At 44.8% G+C, this 24,498-nt stretch overlaps 1 protein-coding gene across 1 annotated transcript; it reads left to right on the top strand.

Moving 5' to 3' along the window:
* Positions 1-9,781: 9,781 nt before the first annotated feature.
* LOC146074786 (uncharacterized) lies at positions 9,782-15,444 on the top strand. The gene is made up of 7 exons (XM_083183278.1): positions 9,782-10,422; positions 10,606-10,770; positions 10,851-11,514; positions 11,897-12,151; positions 12,266-12,388; positions 12,482-13,165; positions 14,675-15,444. Exons 1-6 carry the CDS (start codon positions 10,267-10,269, stop codon positions 13,162-13,164), a joined length of 2,046 nt encoding a protein of 681 aa, XP_083039404.1. The 5' UTR covers positions 9,782-10,266; the 3' UTR covers position 13,165; positions 14,675-15,444.
* Positions 15,445-24,498: the final 9,054 nt, after the last annotated feature.

The raw sequence follows: 24,498 nt of genomic DNA on the forward strand, positions 1-24,498 counted from the left end.
GGGGGTATGAAAAGGTCGGAGGACGCGTACCACCACCCATCGCGGGCTTGCTGCGCTCCCCACACTTGATAGTGGGGGGCATTTAACATTGTAAGGACCCATCTGGGTGGTTGTACAATAAAAAATCGTATACCATCGCATTGTATGCCGTCGCATCGCATCGCATACCATATTTAGTCTTATGGTATACAATGCAATGGGCGCCATGCTAGGAAACAAGTACCAAAGAGTTAAATAAAAAGTCATGCTCTGCAGTAATCAGAAATACTCATGTATTAAGCAGCTTGTTAGTTAGTTATGAACGCTATACTTCATGGATATCAAAAGCAATAAAGAGAAGATATTCTACGAAATTTGCTCATCAATTTTGCGAGCAGCCCTCTCTGCAGGCAGTTTATCAAACTTAGGGCCTTATTCTAGTTCACTCTTTCTGACAAAATCCTTCTTAGATGGACAAAACCATGTGCACTGCAGGTGGGGCAGATGTAACTTGTGCAGAGAGAATTAGATTTGGTGGGGTTTTACTTCAAAGTGAGATCTATATTGCAGTGTACAAATAAAGCAGTCAGTGTTTACCCTGCACAGAAACAAAATAACTCACCCAAATCTAATTCTCACATTTTACATCTGCCCCCCTGCAGTGCACATGGTTTTGTCCATCTAAGAAGAATTTTGTCAGAAAGAGTGAACTAGAATAAGGCCCATTGGCACAGATTTATTAACACTGGTGAAGTGATAAAGGAGAAGGAGATAATACTACAGCCAATCAGCACCTAACTGTCAAGTTACTGGGGCTGACTTGATCCCATTATTGCTTTATCATTTCACCAAGCTTAATAAATCAACCCATACTATTCTTATTTCAGCTGAAGTCAACAAATTAAGTAATTATATATATTTTTTTAATTTAAAGTTCCCCCCAAAAATATACTAGCCCAATCTTGTACGTCTATAAACAGTAGACAAACAATGTAATATGAAGAGGTAACTAAACAGAGATATCACATACATTTGAAAACAGTCTGACCCCATACACACTAGAGCAGTGGTAGCCAACTACGGTCCTCGAGAGCTACCAACAGTTCACATTTTCCAGATAACCTAGCTGCTGCACAGGTGCACTCATTACTAGCTGAAACATTTTCAAAGATCCACAGGTGGAGATAATTACTTCACTTGTGATTCTGTGAGGAGATCTGGAAAATATTAACTGTTGGTAGCTCTCGAGGACTGGAGTTGGCTATCCCAGCACTAGAGGATATATTGAAAGATATGGGTCAGAAAGGGCTTCCTGAGAGATAACGTTCACAATATCATCTAGTGTGTACACTCAATATCGCTAACAATGTGCACTCCCGCATGTCATTACTGATAATTGATGTCTACAGAACATGCAGGTCAATTTGGCTATCTAGCCAAATGACCTGCATGTTCAGCGGGTCCCGGTGACATCACTGAACGATATAATTTACTGATATCACACACAGTGTGAAACATAGAAACATAGAATTTGACGGCAGATAAGAACCACTTGGCCCATCTAGTCTGCCCCTTTTTTTAAACATGTTACCTCAAACCATATTTGATCCTTATTTTTTTGTAAGGATATCAATATGCTTATCCCAAGCATGTTTAAATTGTACTACTGTATTTGCATCTACCACCTCTGATGGTAGGCTATTCCACTTATCTACTACTCTTTCTGTGAAGTAATTCTTCCTCAATATTTCCCCTGAATCTTCCTCCCTCTAGTTTCAGTGCATGTCCTCGTGTTCTGTTGCTCCTCTTCCTGTGAAGAATGTCTCCCACCTGTACCTTGTTAAAACCCTTGATATATTTGAAAGTTTCTATCATGTCCCCCCTTTCCCTTCTCTGCTCTAAAGTATACATATTAAGATCTTTTAGTCTTTCCTGGTACGTTTTGTGATGTAGGCCATGCACCATTTTAGTTGCTCTTCTTTGTACACTCTCTAATGTATTTATATCCTTCTGGAGATATGGCCTCCAGAACTGAACACAATACTCTAGGTGAGGTCGTACCAATGACCTATACAGTGGCATTATTACTTCTTTCTTTCTACTGCTGATACCTCTCCCTATGCAACCAAGCATCTGACTTGCCTTCTTCATTGCTTTGTTACATTGCCTACCTGCTTTTAAGTCCCCTGAAATAGTGACACCTAGATCCCTCTCTTCCTCAGTAGTTTCCATTATAGTGCCATTTATACTATATTGAGTCTTTTGATTTCTGAGACCCAAGTGCATGATTTTGCATTTTTTGGCATTAAACTGTAGTTGCCATTCTCTTGACCATTTCTCTAATCTACCTAGATCCTCAATCATTTGTTTTACCCCTCCTGGTGTGTCTACCCTGTTGCATACCTTTGTGTCATCTGCAAAAAGGCACATTTTACCCTCAATTCCATTTGCAATATCACCAATAAAGATATTAAAAAGCACCGGTCCAAGTACAGATCCCTGGGGTACTCCACTTGTAACCTATCCCTCCTTTGACTGTACTCCGTTTACTACAATTCTCTGTTTTCTGTTCTGCAACCACGCTCTTATCCATTCAACTATCTTAGAATCCAATCCCAAGCTTTCAAGTTTATTTAACAGTCTGCGATGTGGGACAGTGTCAAAAGCTTTACTAAAGTCTAGATAAGCTACATATACAGCCCCACCTTGATCTATTACTTTAGTCACCCAGTCAAAAAAGTCAATAAGATTTGTTTGACATGATCTTCCCCCAGTAAACCCATGCTGTTTTGGATCCTGTAAATTGCTGGTTTTGAGATATTCTACAACTCTTTGTTTTAAGAGTGTTTCCATCAATTTCCCTACTACTGATGTAAGGCTCACTGGTCAATAGTTGCTTACCTTATCCTTGCTTCCACTTTTGTGCAGTGGGACTACATTCGCTGTTTTCCAGTCCTCTTGGATTACTCCAGTAGCTAGTGACTGGTTGAATAATTCTGTTATTGGTTTTAATGCCATTTTATTGATGTCCTGCAATAGGCTCTTGTCTAGTTCCTCTTCCTGACCTGGTGTGTGTGTGTGTGTGCACAATATCGGACCTGCGGTCAATATTGTTAATTATATCATCCGTGGCACATCATTTAGTGTGTAAGGGGCTTAAGAAGTGAACAAGTCCAATAACGGTTAGGCTGGCAAGTGTACTATTAAAAGTACCTTTCATATAAGCACATACCACTTAAATTGTTGTTTTACTTTTTATTTTAATATGCATGTATTATGATATTATGCTTACAAAAAGGCCATGCAAAATAAAATAAAAATGATCCTGTCTTTGACAAGCATGGTATTAGCCATGCTAACTAGCGGCGCCTCTGTTCTCCTCCGCTCACGTCCCTGGCGTCGGTCACTTGGCAACCAGGGACGCTGAGGAACTTCCGCCCAGCGACGCTGGAGACCACTTCCGCCTGGCGGTTGCTGGGACAACAAGGGGACGCCGGGTAATGCAGCTGCTCTCATCGAGACCAGGGGGCTTGCCTGGATTTCCTTTTGCGCATTGGTTACCTGATCCCTTTTAAGGGACTTAATCCAGTCCAGCCCTGCCGATGATAGTTCCTGCATGCAGGGACCTGCCTTCTCCCAGCTCTACTGCTGTGTTCCAGGCTGCTTCATTCCTGCATCCCTGCAGTTTCCCTCTGCTTCTGAGTGAGTGATAATGCGTTTTGAACGCCATGCATGCGATGCGATCCGAAGCTAGTTAAAAAAATATGTGCGGCACATACTTTTTTAACTGTGCAATAGGATGTATGCAGGAGCGAGCATCGCATCGCACCCACAAAACGCACCTTGTATGGGCACCTTTAGCGCTGGCCATTGTTAACCAGCATTCCTCCTCCCCCTGTCTTCCTCCTCCAATGGTTGCACTAAATGACAGACGTGACATTTCGAACACATGTCAAATGTAGGACACACCTGATGTTATCAGTGAGGAGCACCAAGAGAGGAGCCACGGCTGCGATGGACAAGACAAAATAAATCAGAATAAAGAAGACAATGCAGGCACCTATAAATATAAGCCCATTATGCTGTAAAGTCTTTAGAAGAGCGAGTGGTTGCCATGTACCTTGAATTGCACTGGGCAGGGTGATATAATGCATTGTAATGTAATGTTGTAATACCAACAGTATAATCTGCTTTATTTTTTACAACAAGGTCATATGTGTGCTCCAGTTGATTGATTTTATTTCTTTCTTTTCTGTTTCTTTTCTGCTTTTTTATATCCCAGGGTAAACTTAAAACACTCCTGGCCTCTTGGATTCGTCAGTCTGTCCTATCAGATGTTTGCTTCCTGCAGGGCAGACACATGGACCACTTTCTTCTCTTTACAATAGTAAACTCAGACTAGGCTGTGACTGGGTTGTAAATTATTTTCTAATAAAAGATTTACACTAGTGGTTTTCAAGGGCCTTAGAATCAAACCAGAGCCAGCTTCTCTTTTATGTAAGCAGATGCTTTTCTTTGCCACCATCTCTTTGAAAAGTCCTATGCTTAGCAGTGGAAAACCTAAATATAGTTTGAAGACATTTTAAAACATGATATTTTTCTAATCTCTATTGGTGTCCATAATTTTACAGTTGTGGCATTTAGCAATAAACCCACAAAGAACAAGAATGTCAAAGTCAAATAAAAACAGTGCTACTTTTCAGCAGGAGCAACCAGGAACTCAGTTCCTGAACCTCTAATTAAATATGACATCATCAGGAACTGGGTTCCTGAACCTCTTCTGTGCCAACATGTATTTTTCATAAGATAAGTTTTAGTTTAAAGCCCCCTGTAAGTGCCCCTCTCTCTCTTAATATTTTTGTGCCTGGGCTATACACTTACAAGTTCCACCACTGGGGGAGCAGCAGGAACAAAAACACAGATGGGGGAATGCATATCAGGGTACTTGTTTCCTAGCACGGCGCCCGATTTTACTACGTACGCAAACGTAGTGAAATCGCATTGCATGCCATTATTGTATGGCATGCGATGCGATGAGATGAGATGCGATTTTCCTATGTAATTTATTCCCTGCTCTCTGTCAGTGAATAAATTACAAAAATCGGGTCCGATATAAAATCGGATGCGATCGCATCCGATATCTGATCCGATTTTACCTGTTATAATGGCATTTAATGTACTATACAATTAAATATACCACCCCCCACCCACTATCCATGTCATCCCGATAGTGGGGGTATGAAAAGGTCTGCCGACCTTTTCATACCCCCACTATGCACGTCAGCGTGGAGTTGATTTTATATAGTGTGGCGAGCGCAGTGAGCCCTGCGAGGGGACACGTATTATGTTACATGTATTACGTGTCCACTCGCCATGCTTCGGGCTCGGTGGCTCGCATCGCTTGCCACACTATATAAAATCAACTCCATGCCGACGTGGATAGTGGGGGTATGAAATGGTCGGGCGGACGCGTTCTGCCGCCGCTCACCACACTTCAGGATGACGTGGATAGTGGGGGAGGTGGGTGCGTAAATAAATGACATTATATGTCATTTAATTGTATAGTACATTAAATGCCATTATTACCATATATACTCGAGTATAAGCCTACTTTTTCAGAACATTTTTTATGCTGAAAAAGCCACCCTTGGCTTATACTCGAGTGAGGGTCCCATTTGCGTCAATACGTTTTCCCAGTTTTTTGTTGTAAAATTAGGTGCCTCGGCTTATATTCAGGTCGACTTATACTTGAGTATATACGGTAGATGTAAAATCGGATCCGATATCTGATCGGACCTGATTTTTGTAATGTATTCACTGACAGAGAGCAGTGAATACAGTACATAGCAAAATCGCATCGCACCGCATGTTATACAATAATGGCATGCGATGTGATTTCACTACGCAGAATAGCCCACTACGCAAATGCCGTAGTGGGCACCGTGCTAGGAAACAAGTACCCATATCAGGGTGGGATTAGGGTAATTAGATGCCTTAACAGGTAGGTCCTGGGAAAGAGTTTCACAACACGGTCACCACCAATATGTGACAACAGCTTGCATTTCAGCCAGGGAGCTGCCTATTACTGTTCAGATTATTATGATTACCCAGAGATCAGGTAAACGCCGCCCCGCCAGAGTCCCCCTCCCCCACCCCTGCGTGCACGGCTGAGAATACATTCTCAGCTGTGCACACAGGGGGAAAACCATTTGCTATTACTCACCATCTAATGGTTTTCCCCCTTTTCACAGCTGACGAGTAAGCCAAAACTTACTTGGTGCTACAATGACCAAGGGGAGGTCAGGGCCATTGATGTCATTTACCTCACCAGCAGTGCACTTGGTTTTGCTCATTTTGAGAACATATTTGTCCTGCGATCAGGTTTGAATTAGGCCCTGTGAGGAAAAGTAAAACGTGAGTTGATAGAAGGAAAAATAATTCAGCAAATATACAAATTACAATGAAAGAATCGTGTTTTTTTGGTACTTGTTTCCTAGCACCATGCCCATCGCATACCATTACATAAGGTATGCGATGGTATGCGATGCAATGTGATGCGATAATCGGGTAAATGACCCGGATCGTACAATTAAATATCACACAGCATCGCATGCCAGCAAATGGCATGCGATGCGATTTTTAATTGTACAACCCTGATGGGTGCTTACAATGTTAAATGCACCCCCACTATCAACGCCAACCCAAAGAGTGGCGAGCGCAGCGAGCCTGCGAGGGGCGGCGGTACGCGTCCTCTGACCTTTTCATACCCCCACTATCCACGTCGGAGTGGAGTTGATTTTAGATAGTGTGGCAAGCGCAGCGAGCCTCCGAGCCCGAAGCATGGCGAGCGGATGCGGAATACATGCTAAATCATCCGCGTCCCTTTGCGGGGCTCGCTGCACTTCGGGCTCGGTGGCTCGCTGCGCTCGCCACACTATCTAAAATCAACTCCACGCCGACGTGGATAGTGGGGGTATGAAAAGGTCGGAGGACGCATACCGCTGCCCCTCGCGGGGTCGCTATGCTCGACACGCTTCGGGTTGGCATTGATAGTGGGGGTGGTGATGACAATGGGGGTGCATTTAACATTGTAAGCACCCATCTGGGTGCTTGTGCAATTAAAAATCGCATTGCATTGCATGCATCACAAGCCACTATATTGTATGCAATGCGATGAGATGTATAAGATGCAGTAAGATCAAAATCGTGGGGGCCGTGCTAGGAAACAAGTACCTTTTTTTTATTATAAAGAATAAGGAGCCCATTTACTATTGAATATTTGTGGTTAATTACCAGAAAAAAAGTTTTTGGGGGTTAGCCACAAAATGCTTGTATCGCTTGTATCACGGAGGAACCGCAGCAGGAATCTCCGATACCTGCTACGATCCCTACATTGCCACGGCAGCCGCATCCCCTATAGGTTTCTATGGAGGATGCAATGCTGCCCAATGTATCAATATCCCAATGTATCAGGCAGCATCGCTTCAGGTCCAGGGGCTACCACCATTCTGAGATGGCGGTAGCCCAATGAATACTATGGGCTACACAATGCACTCAGAGTTAACAGCAAATGCGCAGACCGCCAAAACCTGGTGAAGCAAATTGCAGGGACATACATCCCACTGATAGGATTGCATATTGCAATGCAGTCCTGGGAGATAGATCCTGCCCAGATAGCATTGAATATGCAATCCTAAGGTGAATTGGCCCCTTAATATTAAGTGCAAATATTCCATGGTAACTGGGTCCCTAAGGGGCCTATATATCAATACCCATTTTTGTTGGGTACACATGAGTATTAAGGCATTTATTTACTAAGATGAGAGCTATATTAAGATTACTCATAGCAACAAATCAGAATCTATTTATTTATTTAGCACCTTCTAGGAGATAATAGATATAATCTGATTGGTTGCCCATAGCAACATCCCATCTTCAATATAACTCCCATCTTAGTAAATAAAGCCCTAATGTTGTGTTTCCTTCCTATAGATTGTAAGCTTGCAGCAGGGCCCTCTTACCTCCAAATCTGTCTGTTGTTACCCAGTTTTTTTAATCACAAGCTACAATTGTAAAGTGCAACGGAATGTGCTGCGCTATATAAGGAACTGTAAATAAATAAATACTGTATGTGTGTACAGTTGATTCCCCAGTGTCATTCACAAAAGCAGGCTCTGCACCCATTTAGATGCATAGGGCCGTATTCAATGTTGTGCGAAAATGGTTATGTTTACGATTTTTCGCACCTTTCTCTTCTTTCGGTACAGTGACGCGATTACTAATTTCGATTTTTCGTGTATTCAAAGTTTCGTTTTCGTGGAACGCCTAAATGCGTAAACTAACCAATGAAGTGAAAACTGGGCGTTTCGTTTTCGCTACCCAGCCTCGCCCGTTTACTATATAAGGAAGAGTACTGCGTAGTGTACTGCGTAGTTTACCCTCCATTTTGGAACACTGCGGAGCGCTGATTTGTATCGTGGACTGTGTGCTGGAAAAGCATATCCAAACGAAGGCAGAGCACTGGAATCACTCGCGGTCTTGAGGTTAACCTTTTTTTTAAAACTGAGTGTAATGTAATTGTTTTATTTTGTTTGCAAATGTTTTTTATCATGACAAGTGTGCAGGGATGAATTCCAGTTTTGGGGTGGCCGGTTTGATAGATTTGACAATTCTAAAATGCAATTTTAGAATGTATGTTTTTTGTGAAATTGCGGTTTGCTGTTTTATTGTGCAGGTTTGGGGTGTCCTTTTTTTTGCGCCAAAGATCAGGGTGTGGCTCTTAGCCTACTGTACACTGCTAGTAAGGTTTGTTTGGGGGCTGCAGGGCTGCTGAATGATGTCTTTGGGGTACCATGTGGGGTGAATATTGTCATTGTCCCTGTTTTTTATCCACCACACATCAGGGTGTTGCTCTTAACCTACTGTACACTTGTAGTAAGGTTTTTTTGGGGGCTGCAGGGCTGCTGAATGATGTCTTTGGGGTACCATGTGGGGTCAATATTGTCATTGTCCCTGTTTTTTATCCACCACACATCAGGGTGTGGCTCTTAACCTACTGTGCACTTGTAGTAAGGTTTGTTTGGGGGCTGCAGGGCTGCTGAATGATGTCTTTGGGGTACCATGTGGGGTGAATATTGTCATTGTCCCTGTTTTTTATCCACCACACATCAGGGTGTGGCTCTTAACCTACTGTACACTTGTAGTAAGGTTTGTTTGGGGGCTGCAGGGCTGCTGAATGATGTCTTTGGGGTACCATGTGGGGTGAATATTGTCATTGTCCCTGTTTTTTATCCACCACACATCAGGGTGTGGCTCTTAACCTACTGTGCACTTGTAGTAAGGTTTGTTTGGGGGCTGCAGGGCTGCTGAATGATGTCTTTGGGGTACCATGTGGGGTGAATATTGTCATTGTCCCTGTTTTTTATCCACCACACATCAGGGTGTGGCTCTTAACCTACTGTACACTTGTAGTAAGGTTTGTTTGGGGGCTGCAGGGCTGCTGAATGATGTCTTTGGGGTACCATGTGGGGTGAATATTGTCATTGTCCCTGTTTTTTATCCACCACACATCAGGGTGTGGCTCTTAACCTACTGTACACTTGTAGTAAGGTTTGTTTGGGGGCTGCAGGGCTGCTGAATGATGTCTTTGGGGTACCATGTGGGGTCAATATTGTCATTGTCCCTGTTTTTTATCCACCACACATCAGGGTGTGGCTCTTAACCTACTGTACACTTGTAGTAAGGTTTGTTTGGGGGCTGCAGGGGTGCTGAATGATGTCTTTGGGGTACCATGTGGGGTCAATATTGTCATTGTCCCTGTTTTTTATCCACCACACATCAGGGTGTGGCTCTTAACCTACTGTACACTTGTAGTAAGGTTTGTTTGGGGGCTGCAGGGCTGCTGAATGATGTCTTTGGGGTACCTTGTGGGGTCAATATTGGCATTGTCCCTGTTTTTTATCCACCACACATCAGGGTGTGGCTCTTAACCTACTGTACACTTGTAGTAAGGTTTGTTCGGGGGCTGCAGGGCTGCTGAATGATGTCTTTGGGGTACCATGTGGGGTCAATATTGTCATTGTCCCTGTTTTTTATCCACCACACATCAGGGTGTGGCTCTTAACCTACTGTACACTTGTAGTAAGGTTTGTTTGGGGGCTGCAGGGCTGCTGAATGATGTCTTAGGGGTACCTTGTGTGGTCAATATTGGCATTGTCCCTGTTTTTTTCCCAACAAACATTAGTGTGATAAGTTGAGATTGAACATATTTCACTTTCATTCATAGAAATGTTGAGGAACTCTCAAAGACATTTCAATGAGCAGGAAGCACATTCGGATGATTCCCGGAGGTTATCCAATGAGTCAGGGCAAGACACAGAGGAAAACAATGTGCCCGGTCCAAGCACAAAAGAATGCAACAAATTAAGGAAGTCCAAAAGAAAGGTAATGTTCTCCTCAATTTGTACCACCCCACTATTGCATTCGCATGCACTGTCCATTAAATGTATTTAATTAATTTTCATTTTCTTATAGGCATGTCACAATTGTTGTCCGACTTTACCTGTTATTTTACATTGATTTTATATTTATTGTTTCAATGGCTGCATGTGTACATTATTTACGCAGACTTCAAGAATGAGAAGCCCTAATCTTTATGAAAATTCGACATCTGAGGAATCGCTAGGAAGATTTGATAATGCTTGGGAGGACAGTGAAGAATTTAGATTGTGGCGATCAAAAATATCATCATCTCGCCGAAAGGAAAATACTTCTGCAAATTCTCAAACCAAAGTAAGTTAAATACTGTATACTTCTTGTTTTTATTTCAAAAGAATGATGCTAATATTTTGGCTTTGTATCTTTTTTATTAGCAAAATGAAGAAACCCATTCTCGTAGGCATGATACAACTGTTCGACACAGGCGTCAAGAAGATGGTCACCAACATGAAATACGTTGTACAGAACCACAAGCTCAAAGGCATACAGGCAATCGTGATAATGATGGAAATTCAGATGCAGGTGGATCACATAATTCTCCCGGAGATGGATCTGCAGAAGAAAACTGCAAGAAGATGCAGAGAGGAATCCGTTTCAATGAGTCAGAAAGCTTTGCCTTAGTTGATTTAGTTGATCGTTACTACGACATGCTATTCGGGCCAAGGGCACAAACTACTGCTCCTAGACAAAAAAGAAAAATATGGAACACAATTGCTGAGAAAGTAACATCGATTTCTGGAATACGCAGGGATGCAAAGCATTGCATGAAGAGATATAACGACTGCCGTCGTCAAACTAAAAAAAAATTAGGAATTCAACGAAGGCACGAAATGGGGACCGGTGGAGGGCCGGAACTGAAAGTGAATTGGCTTTCATGGGAGGAAGTTATAAAAAAAAGATTAAACCCAATCATGGTTACAGGCGTAGCAGGCAGAATTGACTCCAGACGTCAGGGAGATTTTGTGCACGAAGAGGAGCCTTCCAGAAGGAAAAGAGGATCTGTAATGAAAGACAGAAACAATAAAAGAAGGCAAATAGGTAAATACAATTTTATTTTACACTTCAAGTTTCAGGTATGACCCAAACACTCTGGTCTGAGATGAAACTTGATCGAAACTGAGGTTTAAGCCAAATTCTCAAGTATGTATGGCTGCCCATTGTGTGCTGCCACACGCTATACTGCGTCAATGTCACCTGGAAAGCTATTCGTCTGCAGGTTATTTTCGCAGATGAACAGCATTTATGATGGCGTTACAAAGTGCTCGGCTATGCAACGCTGTCGACACACTATACTTTGTTGATGGGTGGTGTTTTGAACTACTAGCAAAAAAAATCAGTGCTTATTGACCTTATATTGTTACATAATAATTTCATAAGTATTTCTTCTAAATGATAATGATTTTTTAAATTATATTTGCAGATGATCGTCCAGTTATTGGTCAAAGCATTTGTAATGAAACAGCTGTAACAGCACTTCAAAAGAACGCCTTTACACCCAGTAGAACCCAAGAAATGCTAAGCATACCAAGTTGTTTTTTAAGTTCAGCGGAGACTACTTTCCAGGGTTTTGAAGCAAGTTTACCTGAAAAACAAACATCATCAAGAGATTTGCATCAAACTAAATCACGAGGAAACAGTGTTGATTCAGTAGAAAATGCACCAACACCGACTGAAGGTACAATATTTATTTTTCCACAGTTGAATGTCCATGGTGTACATATATATATATATATATATATATATATATATATATATATTGAAACAACTCAATTTATAATTTTATTTATAGATGACAATCCAATGAACATTGCAGGAATGTCCTCCTGTATTGATCCATGTTTTAGTCCAGATTTGATCGGAAATAATTCCAATGAAGAGAATGATGAGCATCAAGCAGCTTCTACACCAATTGGTAATTAGTGTTTTGATAAATAACATTCATCTAAAAAACTCTTAAATTACTTATTAAAGCATATAACTGTAATTTGTTTAACTGTATTCACAGCAAGACAGCCAAGGGTGCAAGTAACAACTAGCAAAGAGATTCCAGATGCAGAATATCAGCACATCCTTGCTCTCTCTGATCAAATGCAGGATCGACACAAATCATTCCACACTCTTTTACAGCAAAGTATGGGTAGCCTGGAAACTTCATTAACAGAATTAATTACCACAGTGCAAGAGAATGAAGTTAACCGTCAAAAAGACAACAAAGCATCTCAGGATATTATGATAATCATGGCGACTGCGCTTAACAAATTAGTAGAAAACACATCATGTCAAGCAAGTAGTCTAATGCTAATTTCAGAGGCAAATCAACATTCTGCAACATATTTGAATGTGATGGCAGAATGCCAACGTCAGACAGCATCAAGTTCTGTTTTGATTGCCACATCTTTAAAATTGATTGTTGAGAACATGGCCAATAAAGCTCAACGTAGATCGGATTCACACCATGCTCAAACAAGTCATCAACAGTTAGAACGAAAGACCACTGCCCTTACAGCAGGTTCAGCAACCTATTCATATTCACAAATGTATACGGGGTTTCCAGGAATGTTGCCACCGGGCCGTTATCCTCCAACAGCAACAGTATCTGGGCAACCAATACAATCACCTTCCACGACTGAGAAGCTGGCTTCAAAGATCGCTGAAAATGAAGAGGAGTGTATTACACCACCAGAATAGGGTAACATTTTTGTCCATCTAATTTTTATAAAAATATCCTTTTGAGCACTTCCCATTCCATCACGGCAGTGCCCTTTGTGCGAGTTCTCACCCACATCCCATAATGGAATGTAGGTGAGAAGAAGTACAAGGTACTGCCATGTTGGGATGTGTTAATGGCCTTTTCAGCTGTATCTGCTTGTACCCACACTTCCCATTCCATCACGGCAGTGCCCTTTGTGCGAGTTCTCACCCACATCCCATAATGGAATGTAGGTGAGAAGAAGTACAGGGTACTGCCATGTTGGGATGTGTTAATGGCCTTTTCAGCTGTATCTGCTTGTACCCACACTTCCCATTCCATCACGGCAGTGCCCTTTGTGCGAGTTCTCACCCACATCCCATAATGGAATGTAGGTGAGAAGAAGTACAAGGTACTGCCATGTTGGGATGTGTTAATGGCCTTTTCAGCTGTATCTGCTTGTACCCACACTTCCCATTCCATCACGGCAGTGCCCTTTGTGCGAGTTCTCACCCACATCCCATAATGGAATGTAGGTGAGAAGAAGTACAGGGTACTGCCATGTTGGGATGTGTTAATGGCCTTTTCAGCTGTATCTGCTTGTACCCACACTTCCCATTCCATCACGGCAGTGCCCTTTGTGCGAGTTCTCACCCACATCCCATAATGGAATGTAGGTGAGAACAAGTACAAGGTACTGCCATGTTGGGATGTGTTAATGGCCTTTTCAGCTGTATCTGCTTGTACCCACACTTCCCATTCCATCACGGCAGTGCCCTTTGTGCGAGTTCTCACCCACATCCCATAATGGAATGTAGGTGAGAAGAAGTACAGGGTACTGCCATGTTGGGATGTGTTAATGGCCTTTTCAGCTGTATCTGCTTGTACCCACACTTCCCATTCCATCACGGCAGTGCCCTTTGTGCGAGTTCTCACCCACATCCCATAATGGAATGTAGGTGAGAACAAGTACAAGGTACTGCCATGTTGGGATGTGTTAATGGCCTTTTCAGCTGTATCTGCTTGTACCCACACTTCCCATTCCATCACGGCAGTGCCCTTTTTTGCGAGTTCTCACCCACATCCCATAATGGAATGTAGGTGAGAAGAAGTACAGGGTACTGCCATGTTGGGATGTGTTAATGGCCTTTTCAGCTGTATCTGCTTGTACCCACACTTCCCATTCCATCACGGCAGTGCCCTTTGTGCGAGTTCTCACCCACATCCCATAATGGAATGTAGGTGAGAACAAGTACAAGGTACTGCCATGTTGGGATGTGTTAATGGCCTTTTCAGCTGTATCTGCTTGTACCCACACTTCCCATTCCATCACGGCAGTGCCCTTTGTGCGAGTTCTCACCCACATCCCATAATGGAATGTAGGTGAGAACAAGTACAAGGTACTGCCATGTTGGGATGTGTTAATGGCCTTTTCAGCTGTATCTGCTTGTACTCACTTTTTACCCACACAACAGCAATTTGTTTAACGCTTTATCAATATCATTTCAGATGTCCATTTGAGGAATTGTGAAGAAAACAAGAATTTCTTTCAAAGTTTAACCAGTTTTAATTTTATTTTTTCTGGAACAAAATTTGTTTTAAAATCTCTTTGATTTTTTCAAAATTTGGGTTCGATGGTCCGCTTTGAACTGCAGTACAATGTTGAGGTTCATTTCAATATTCTGAAGACAACACCCTTTAAAGACAGAAGAAGTTCGCAAATGTTAGAATTTTTTACGAAATAACAGCATTTATAAAAAATAATCGTAATAATGTTAAATTTTCTGTCAACAAGCAGAAATATGAGTACGCTTGAAAAGTTTAATGTCTGGCTACAATAGTAATGTGCATGTGATATCGCTTATAGGTGATACCTCATTTTAGAGTGACAGAATAAAAAAAAGCTTGTTCAGCATCATCAGTTACTCAGGATGACCAAATTGCACTATTGGAAATATCTTTACAGCCACCAGCGTACAAGTTTTTTTTTTTAATAAAAAAAATTTCAGGAAATATGGTTTGGTTTTGTTCAGATGTGCGAAAAGAACGATTGCTACATTTGCAATGAGTGTTGGTGAATGACAGAATATACTTGGAGCAGATAAGATGGATAAATAATAATACAGATGTTTAGGTGGCACAGGAAAATTAGTGTGCAGTGTAACTAGGTTATCCTTGATTATGCCCCCAGCATGCGCAATGCTTTAACCAGTGCATAATAAAATGCAAAGGTTGCCACAAGATCACATGTCTGCAGATGTGTATTTGTAAATATTGTACTACCTACCAGGGGCGGGCTGGGCCGGGGGGCAGAGTGCCATATGCCCCCCGGGCCGCTTACCCACCCACTGGCTGCGGGCCGCCCTGGATCAGCTCCTTCAGCCCTCCTGCGCTGGCCGCGGCTTCCTGAACACGGCCGCGGCTACAGGAAAATGCCGCCGGCCTCCTGCACTGAGGATGTCCTCAGTGCAGGAGGCCGGCGGCCATTTTCCTGTAGCCGCGGCCGTGTCCTGGAAGCCGCGGCCAGCGCAGGAGGGCTGGAGGAGCTGATCCAGCGTGGCCCGCAGCCAGTGGGTGGGTAAGCGCTCCCCCCCCCTCCCGGGGGCATATCTGTCTGGCACTCTGTGGGGGCATATCTGTCTGGCACTCTGTGGGGGCATATCTGTCTGGCACTCTGTGGGGGCATATCTGTCTGGCACTCTGTGGGGGCATATCTGTCTGGCACTCTGTGGGGGCATATCTGTCTGGCACTCTGTGGGGGCATATCTGTCTGGCACTCTGTGGGGGCATATCTGTCTGGCACTCTGTGCACCAGCGCCCAACCTACCAGCGCCCAAGATGGCTGCCTCACACTTTACATGCTCCTGAACATCTCTACAAAACAGCTTAAATTCTATACAGCAGACTTAAAAAGCATCAAAAATATCCAGGGACTTACCTTTAACTTGTACTTCACTACATGGATGTCTCTTCAGAACAAACGGATTGCACTCCTGCACTGAGATGCACACTGGATTGGATTTAAACCCCTGCCCCTTCTACAAGGACTGGCTTTACATCTTCAGGGAACATCACAGAACAAGGTACTGGAAAAACTAAACTATCTCTATCAAGATCCCCCATTGACATCAGTTACCTATGCTTTCCGTCCAGTTACATATGTTTCTCTGTTCAGAAACGAACTCTGATCCTTTCCCTTAAAAAGAATCTGAAATAAAATACCCCCAGCCCCTGGATTTCACAATCACACAGGGCCCAGTTTATTCCCAAGAGACTGGTTATCTCTACAAAGAACATACACTTCAAAAGCCTCACGCTGGGATTTCACACCTTTATTGGGATTGTCTTGTAACACCTCTCCAGAAGCCTGCTTTGTTCCCAAATAACTTGTGTGACTAAATCACTAAATCAGCAACTGAAAAGGAAAGTTACTTGTAGTTTATTTAATGAATACCTGTCCAAAATACATCTTTGTACAAGAAAGAAACAACCTAATATAGCAATAACCTGGAGCTACATAGACTTGAGCAAAAGTGTTTTCAACATACTGGATACCACAAATATGGCGCCGCAGAAGGCTGCCTTGGAGCTGTGCAGCTCAACCAAACTATATGTCTCCCCTTGTCTCCCCCTGTCCTTGTCCTCATTCACCACCCCCTCGAGTGTGGTGACCCCGCCAAGTGTGGTGACGAAGCACAGCAGAGAAGCCCTTCTGAAATGGAGCTCACCCCTGGAGCAGACCACCCGTATGGGCCTGACGGAGCGGGAGGTGGGCAGATTGGCAGCCCTCACAGTCCACACTGCGCTTGCTGCCCTGTGCAGAAAGGATGCAGCAAAGTTGTTGCCAGCAGGGAAGTCTGGCATGGTCGAATGGTGCAGTAACCGCAATAGGGGCTGCCGGGCCGGAGTCGCTGTCAGGTGGAAACGCAGAGGCCATAGATCTGCCCTCCCAGCAATCATGCTATCAAACACGAGGTCTCTTGCGAACAAGATGGATGAGCTGTCTCTGCTAATACAAGATGCAAGGTCGGCCACTGCAAGATCCTCCATCCTATGCTTCACAGAAACCTGGCTGGAAGACCATATTGCTGAATCTTCAGTGACTCTGTCAGGCTTCAGCCTCTTCAGGGCCGACCGCGACAAAGAGCTCTCGGGCAAATCCAAAGGAGGGGGCATCTGTCTGTACATTAACGACAGGTGGTGCACAGACATAAAGTCCCTGGGCAAGTCATGCAGCCCCCAACTAGAGACTCTTACCATCAAATGCAAACCTTTCTACTCCCCTCGGGAAATTGCCTCTATTATCCTAGTAGGAGTATACATCCCCCCACAACCAAGACCAACAGAAGCCCAACTTCAGCTGGCCACTCTGATAACGGACACCGAACTTAGACACCCAGACTCGCTGCTCATTGTGCTTGGTGACTTCAACTGTGCTAACCTGAGCCAGGAGCTCCCAAAATACACCCAGCAGGTCACATGCCACACAAGAGAGGGGCGAACGCTAGACCACTGCTACACCACCATAAAGTCTGCATACCGATCCATACCCCATGCAGCACTGGGTCTCTCCGACCACTGCATAGTCCACCTTCTTCCGACATATATCCAGAAGCTAAAGGCTGCTAAGCCTGTTACCAAGTCTGTCAAAAACTGGTCAATCGAGGCAAAAACAAAGCTTCAGGCCTGCTTCGACTGCACTGACTGGATGGTGTTCAAAGCCTCTGCCTCTGACATAGATGAACTAGCGGATGCAGTGACATCCTACATCAGCTTCTGCGAGGACTTATGTGTACCAACCAAGCAAATCCGATCCTTTAACAACAACAAGCCATGGTTCGGTAGCCAGCTCAGGAAACTCCGCCGAGCCAAGGAGGTGGCATACAGCAGCGGGGACAGGACACAGTACAAAGAAGCCAGGAACTCCTTGACTCGGGGTATCAAACTTGCAAAAAGGGAATATACAAACAAGCTGACACACAACCTCACAGCAAAGGACCCTGCGGCAGTATGGAAGGGCATGCAAAACATAACAAATTACAAGAAAGCCCAAACACAGTCTGAAACCAGCCATGAACTTGCAGAAGACCTGAACAAGTTCTACTGCAGATTTGAGCAGGCCGTACCTCCCCCACTCCATCCCAAAGACCACCACACCCAGGCCCTCCACTTGGACCAAGGCGAGGTAGAAGCAGTACTCAAAAGAATAAAACCTAAGAAGGCTGCAGGACCGGATGGTGTGTCGCCATCCAGCCTTAGGACCTGTGCAGCTCAGCTCGCCCCCATCTTCACAACGATATTCAACTCCTCCCTGGACTTGTGCAAGGTTCCTGCCTGCTTCAAACGCTCTATCATCATCCCGGTCCCTAAGAAAACACCCACGAAGGACCTAAATGACTTCAGGCCAATTGCACTAACCTCAGTGGCCATGAAAGCATTTGAAAGACTAGTACTGAAGCACCTGAAAGAAGTGACAAACTCTCACCTTGACCCCATGCAGTTTGCCTACCGGGCGAACAGAAGTGTAGAGGATGCGGTCAACCTCGGGCTGCACCATATTTTACAACACCTCGACCACCAAGGCACCTATGCAAGAGTCCTATTCGTGGACTTCAGCTCAGCATTTAATACTATCGTTCCCAGCATCCTGCAGCCAAAACTCCTCTCCTTAGGAGTCCCAGGATCAACATGCTCATGGATAGTGGACTTTCTAACAGCAAGGGAACAGGTGGTCAAAGCCGGCGCCTTCTCGTCCAGCACACGAACAATCAGTACTGGAGCCCCCCAAGGATGCGTCCTCTCCCCTCTGCTCTTCTCTCTCTACACGAATGACTGCACCTCAGCTGAGCAGTCAGTGAAAATCATCAAATTCGCAGATGACACCACTATCATCGGCCTAATCAAGGATAGTGACGAGACCGCGTACAGGCATGCAGTGGAGAAGCTGACACAGTGGTGCAGCAGCAACAACCTCAATCTAAACCCCACCAAAACAGTTGAGATGGTGGTCGACTACAGGAAAAAAACAAATGCACTAGCCCCGCTAACAATAGCCAACGCAGTGGTGTCGCGGGTTGATTCCTTCAAATTCCTAGGGACAACCATGTCCAGCGACCTAAGATGGGGATTAAACATAACCACAAACATCAAAAAGGCCCAACAGCGCCTGTTCTTCCTGAGGCAACTCAGGAAATTCAACATCCCAAAGGAGCTGCTGTGCGTATTTTACACCGCCATCGTGGAGTCTGTCTTATGTTCCTCGATCACAATCTGGTACGGTGGCGCAAGCGAGAACGACAAACAAAAACTGCAGAGGGTAGTGAAGACTGCGGAAAGGATCATAGGGACCGACCTCCCCCCGATAAGGGATCTGTTCTCATCCAGGGTAAGGAAACGTGCTGAGAAGATTGCAAACGACAAGCTGCATCCCGGTCACAAGCTGTTCGACATCCTACCATCCAGAAGACGGTTCAGGTCCATCCCCGTCAAAACGTCCAGATCAGCAAGAAGCTTCTTTCCGTTAGCCGTCCATCACCTGAACAATCCAACCAAAGCGAATGCAATCCCAATATCAACAGCCAAACAACGTGTCCCTACTTGGTGACCTGACCACCATAGTCGTAGCTAGAAATTAAATGCTTGTAATGTCTTTATGTAATATATGTAATGTCTCCCTCCCCCCCTTTTCATCCCTGCTTGATGCTGCACTGTAATCCACAAAAAATTCCTAGTGTGCGCAAGCACACATGGCCAATAAAGTTGATTCTATTCTATTCTGATTCTATATCTGTCTGGCACTCTGTGGGGGCATATCTGTCTGGCACTCTGTGGGGGCATATCTGTCTGGCACTCTGTGGGGGCATATCTCTCTGGCACTCTGTGGGGGCATATCTGGCAGGCACTCTGTGGCGGCATATCTGGCAGGCACTCTGTGGGGGCATATCTGGCAGGCACTCTGTGGCGGCATATCTGGCAGGCACTCTGTGGCGGCATATCTGGCAGGCACTCTGTGGGGGCATATCTGGCAGGCACTCTGTGGCGGCATATCTGGCAGGCACTCTGTGGCGGCATATCTGGCAGGCACTCTGTGGCGGCATATCTGGCACTGTGGGGGCATATCTGGCACTGTGGGGGCATATCTGGCACTGTGGGGGCATATCTGGCACTGTGGGGGCATATGTGTATTTGGCACTGTGGCGGAATATCTGGCACTGTGGGGGCATATCTGTCACATTGTGCGGTGTAATGGGCATCATGGTATGGGGCGTAATGGGCATTACGGTGTGGAGAGCATTGGGTAATTGCCATCACAGTATGGGGTGTAATGGGCATCAAGGTGTGCGGCATAATGTGTAATTAGCATCACAGTGTGCGGTGTATTGAGTAATTAGCATCGCAGTTTTGGGTGTAATGTGTAACTGGCATCATGGTGTTCAGCATAATGTGTAATTGGCATTACGGCATGTGGCTTTATGTGTAATGGGTATTACAAGGTTCGCTAAAATGTGCAATCTGCAGGTAGACAATACAATCATGGTACAGGCCACGTCCCCTTGTGATAGGCCACGCCCCTAATTTTCCTGCGCGCCTTCTGCGCGCAAAAGCATTCCGGCTGCCGTAAAATTGGCAGATTATGGGCCAGTGCTCTGGACTTGCCCCCTAGGCTAAAAGTTGCCAGCCAGCCCCTGCTACCTACATAGCTACATATCAGAGACCCATACTTTAATTGGGCATGTGCTAACAACAGAGAAAGGTAATATCTATGGGAGTGTGGGTTTGTGGACATTTCCAGATTACCTTGCCTGGAACTAGAGGTTACAAATCTAATTTAAATAACAGCAGCCTACATTTTCAGAAGATTTTCCAGGCCACCCCTTTGGACAAAGTTTAATTTCAAGAATAAAATATAGATAAATGAATCACGTTTTGCCAAAATGTCATCCGTAAATCAAGTTATATGGTAAGGAAGAATATTAACCTCTGTTTCCTGACATTTTTTAAGAACGGAAGCGCACACACTTTACAGGGGGGCAGTGGTTCAGATTATCATACTCACCAATTTCATCAGCAGAGGAGCAGATAATCCCACCGTCAACAGATCCATCCGTAAAGGTGAGCAGGCAGAAGGGTCATAACTGAGCAGGTCCGGCAGCCACACAGCACATCCTGCAAGGGAAAACAGACGGGGGGCACAGGTTATTGACTGTTTGGATGGGTAGGAGTCTTGACACCGGATTCCCATGCGCACAGAGCGCACACACTTTACAGGGGGGCAGTGGTTCAGATTAGCATACTCACCAATTTCATCAGCAGAGGAGCAGATAATCCCACCGTCAACAGATCCATCCGTAAAGGTGAGCAGGCAGAAGGGTCATAACTGAGCAGGTCCGGCAGCCACACAGCACATCCTGCAAGGGAAAACAGACGGGGGGCACAGGTTATTGACTGTTTGGATGGGTAGGAGTCTTGACACCGGATTCCCATGCGCACAGAGCGCACACACTTTACAGGGGGGCAGTGGTTCAGATTATCATACTCACCAATTTCATCAGCAGAGGAGCAGATAATCCCACCGTCAACAGATCCATCCGTAAAGGTGAGCAGGCAGAAGGGTCATAACTGAGCAGGTCCGGCAGCCACACAGCACATCCTGCAAGGGAAAACAGACGGGGGGCACAGGTTATTGACTGTTTGGATGGGTAGGAGTCTTGACACCGGATTCCCATGCGCACAGAGCGCACACACTTTACAGGGGGGCAGTGGTTCAGATTAGCATACTCACCAATTTCATCAGCAGAGGAGCAGATAATCCCACCGTCAACAGATCCATCCGTAAAGGTGAGCAGGCAGAAGGGTCATAACTGAGCAGGTCCGGCAGCCACACAGCACATCCTGCAAGGGAAAACAGACGGGGGGCACAGGTTATTGACTGTTTGGATGGGTAGGAGTCTTGACACCGGATTCCCATGCGCACAGAGCGCACACACTTTACAGGGGGGCAGTGGTTCAGATTATCATACTCACCAATTTCATCAGCAGAGGAGCAGATAATCCCACCGTCAACAGATCCATCCGTAAAGGTGAGCAGGCAGAAGGGTCATAACTGAGCAGGTCCGGCAGCCACACAGCACATCCTGCAAGGGAAAACAGACGGGGGGCACAGGTTATTGACTGTTTGGATGGGTAGGAGTCTTGACACCGGATTCCCATGCGCACAGAGCGCACACACTTTACAGGGGGGCAGTGGTTCAGATTAGCATACTCACCAATTTCATCAGCAGAGGAGCAGATAATCCCACCGTCAACAGATCCATCCGTAAAGGTGAGCAGGCAGAAGGGTCATAACTGAGCAGGTCCGGCAGCCACACAGCACATCCTGCAAGGGAAAACAGACGGGGGGCACAGGTTATTGACTGTTTGGATGGGTAGGAGTCTTGACACCGGATTCCCATGCGCACAGAGCGCACACACTTTACAGGGGGGCAGTGGTTCAGATTAGCATACTCACCAATTTCATCAGCAGAGGAGCAGATAATCCCACCGTCAACAGATCCATCCGTAAAGGTGAGCAGGCAGAAGGGTCATAACTGAGCAGGTCCGGCAGCCACACAGCACATCCTGCAAGGGAAAACAGACGGGGGGCACAGGTTATTGACTGTTTGGATGGGTAGGAGTCTTGACACCGGATTCCCATGCGCACAGAGCGCACACACTTTACAGGGGGGCAGTGGTTCAGATTAGCATACTCACCAATTTCATCAGCAGAGGAGCAGATAATCCCACCGTCAACAGATCCATCCGTAAAGGTGAGCAGGCAGAAGGGTCATAACTGAGCAGGTCCGGCAGCCACACAGCACATCCTGCAAGGGAAAACAGACGGGGGGCACAGGTTATTGACTGTTTGGATGGGTAGGAGTCTTGACACCGGATTCCCATGCGCACAGAGCGCACACACTTTACAGGGGGGCAGTGGTTCAGATTAGCATACTCACCAATTTCATCAGCAGAGGAGCAGATAATCCCACCGTCAACAGATCCATCCGTAAAGGTGAGCAGGCAGAAGGGTCATAACTGAGCAGGTCCGGCAGCCACACAGCACATCCTGCAAGGGAAAACAGACGGGGGGCACAGGTTATTGACTGTTTGGATGGGTAGGAGTCTTGACACCGGAATCCCCTACACAGTTTTGGAATATGGCTAACTCACCAGATTAGACGGAGATGAGATCACTCATCCAAGGTAACCAGGCTTCCACAGAAACATCCTTAAAAGCAGACAATAGAAAGGGATAACCACCAACAACCTGTATGGAAAGTATGTGAAAATGTAAAACAGGACATATGAATTTTCAATCAACAAAAATGTAAATAGATCACATCTCACCTGCATAATGAACAATCTTTTGAAATTTATTATCACTTTAGAGGACTTTTAAATAAAACTTCCAAACACGAAACAGTAATAACAGCAACTGGGCAAACAAACTCAATGAACTGTAATGAACTCCATCAAGAACAAACTCTGTAAAATAAAAGGTAAATAACATTTATGTAGATAAATGATATATTTATATATATATATATCTATATATATATATAGAGATTTACACAGCGGCACTCAAAAGTCTTGTAAAGGTGTAATAAAAATCCTTTATTTGCGCCCAACGGCGTTTCGGGGATCTCTCCCCCGTCTTCAGGGGCTTAGTGGCTTAAAAACAGTGTTCACATACACAATATATATAGCAGGAACAATGAACATACATTTAAAAACGATTGATCTCACCTGTCCGGCGCCGCCGCCCTCTCCGGAAGTCTCCCACGTGGGTATCTCCGTCAATGGTATTGGACGGCGGCGCCGGGCTGTGACATCATCACACAACAAGGACTGGTTGCCAAGCAACTCACTGCAGCCGGCTGTTGATAAGGAAAACAATATAACGGACTCAGCGCATATATTATCAAATTAATATGAGCCTTGCTGTGATAAGCATTAAAAATACATGTAATAAAAACATAGGTTAAAAACTTTGTAATGCTGTCATATAGTGAATCCCCATATTGCAGTATAACACACAATAAAGTACCACCATTTAACTCTGTAAGTCTGCGTGGTCTGAAGAATGAAATTATGTATATCTAACTGCACATGGAGCACTACTGGACAGCATAAGAACATGACAAGAAATGCATAACAATAGATTCCTACAAGAAGCATTGTAAGCCCAGGGCTTCATTTAACCCTCTGGGTGCCAGGGTGTTTAATGTAAAAATCCATCTGCTTTCCCTCTGTAACAGGATTTTATCCCTGTTACCCCCTCTCACAGTCAAAGGGAC

Source organism: Crinia signifera, chromosome 4 (assembly GCF_055691185.1).
Source record: "Crinia signifera chromosome 4, ASM5569118v1, whole genome shotgun sequence".
Classification (NCBI taxonomy): domain Eukaryota; kingdom Metazoa; phylum Chordata; class Amphibia; order Anura; family Myobatrachidae; genus Crinia; species Crinia signifera.

Bases quoted from the DNA above. Each gene is read 5' to 3' on its own strand.
- LOC146074786 (XM_083183278.1), top strand. From the start codon at position 10,267: ATGTTGAGGAACTCTCAAAGACATTTCAATGAGCAGGAAGCACATTCG. The intron at 10,771-10,850 runs GTAAGTTAAATA...CTTTTTTATTAG, and splicing joins CTGCAAATTCTCAAACCAAA to CAAAATGAAGAAACCCATTC. The intron at 11,515-11,896 runs GTAAATACAATT...TTATATTTGCAG, and splicing joins CAATAAAAGAAGGCAAATAG to ATGATCGTCCAGTTATTGGT.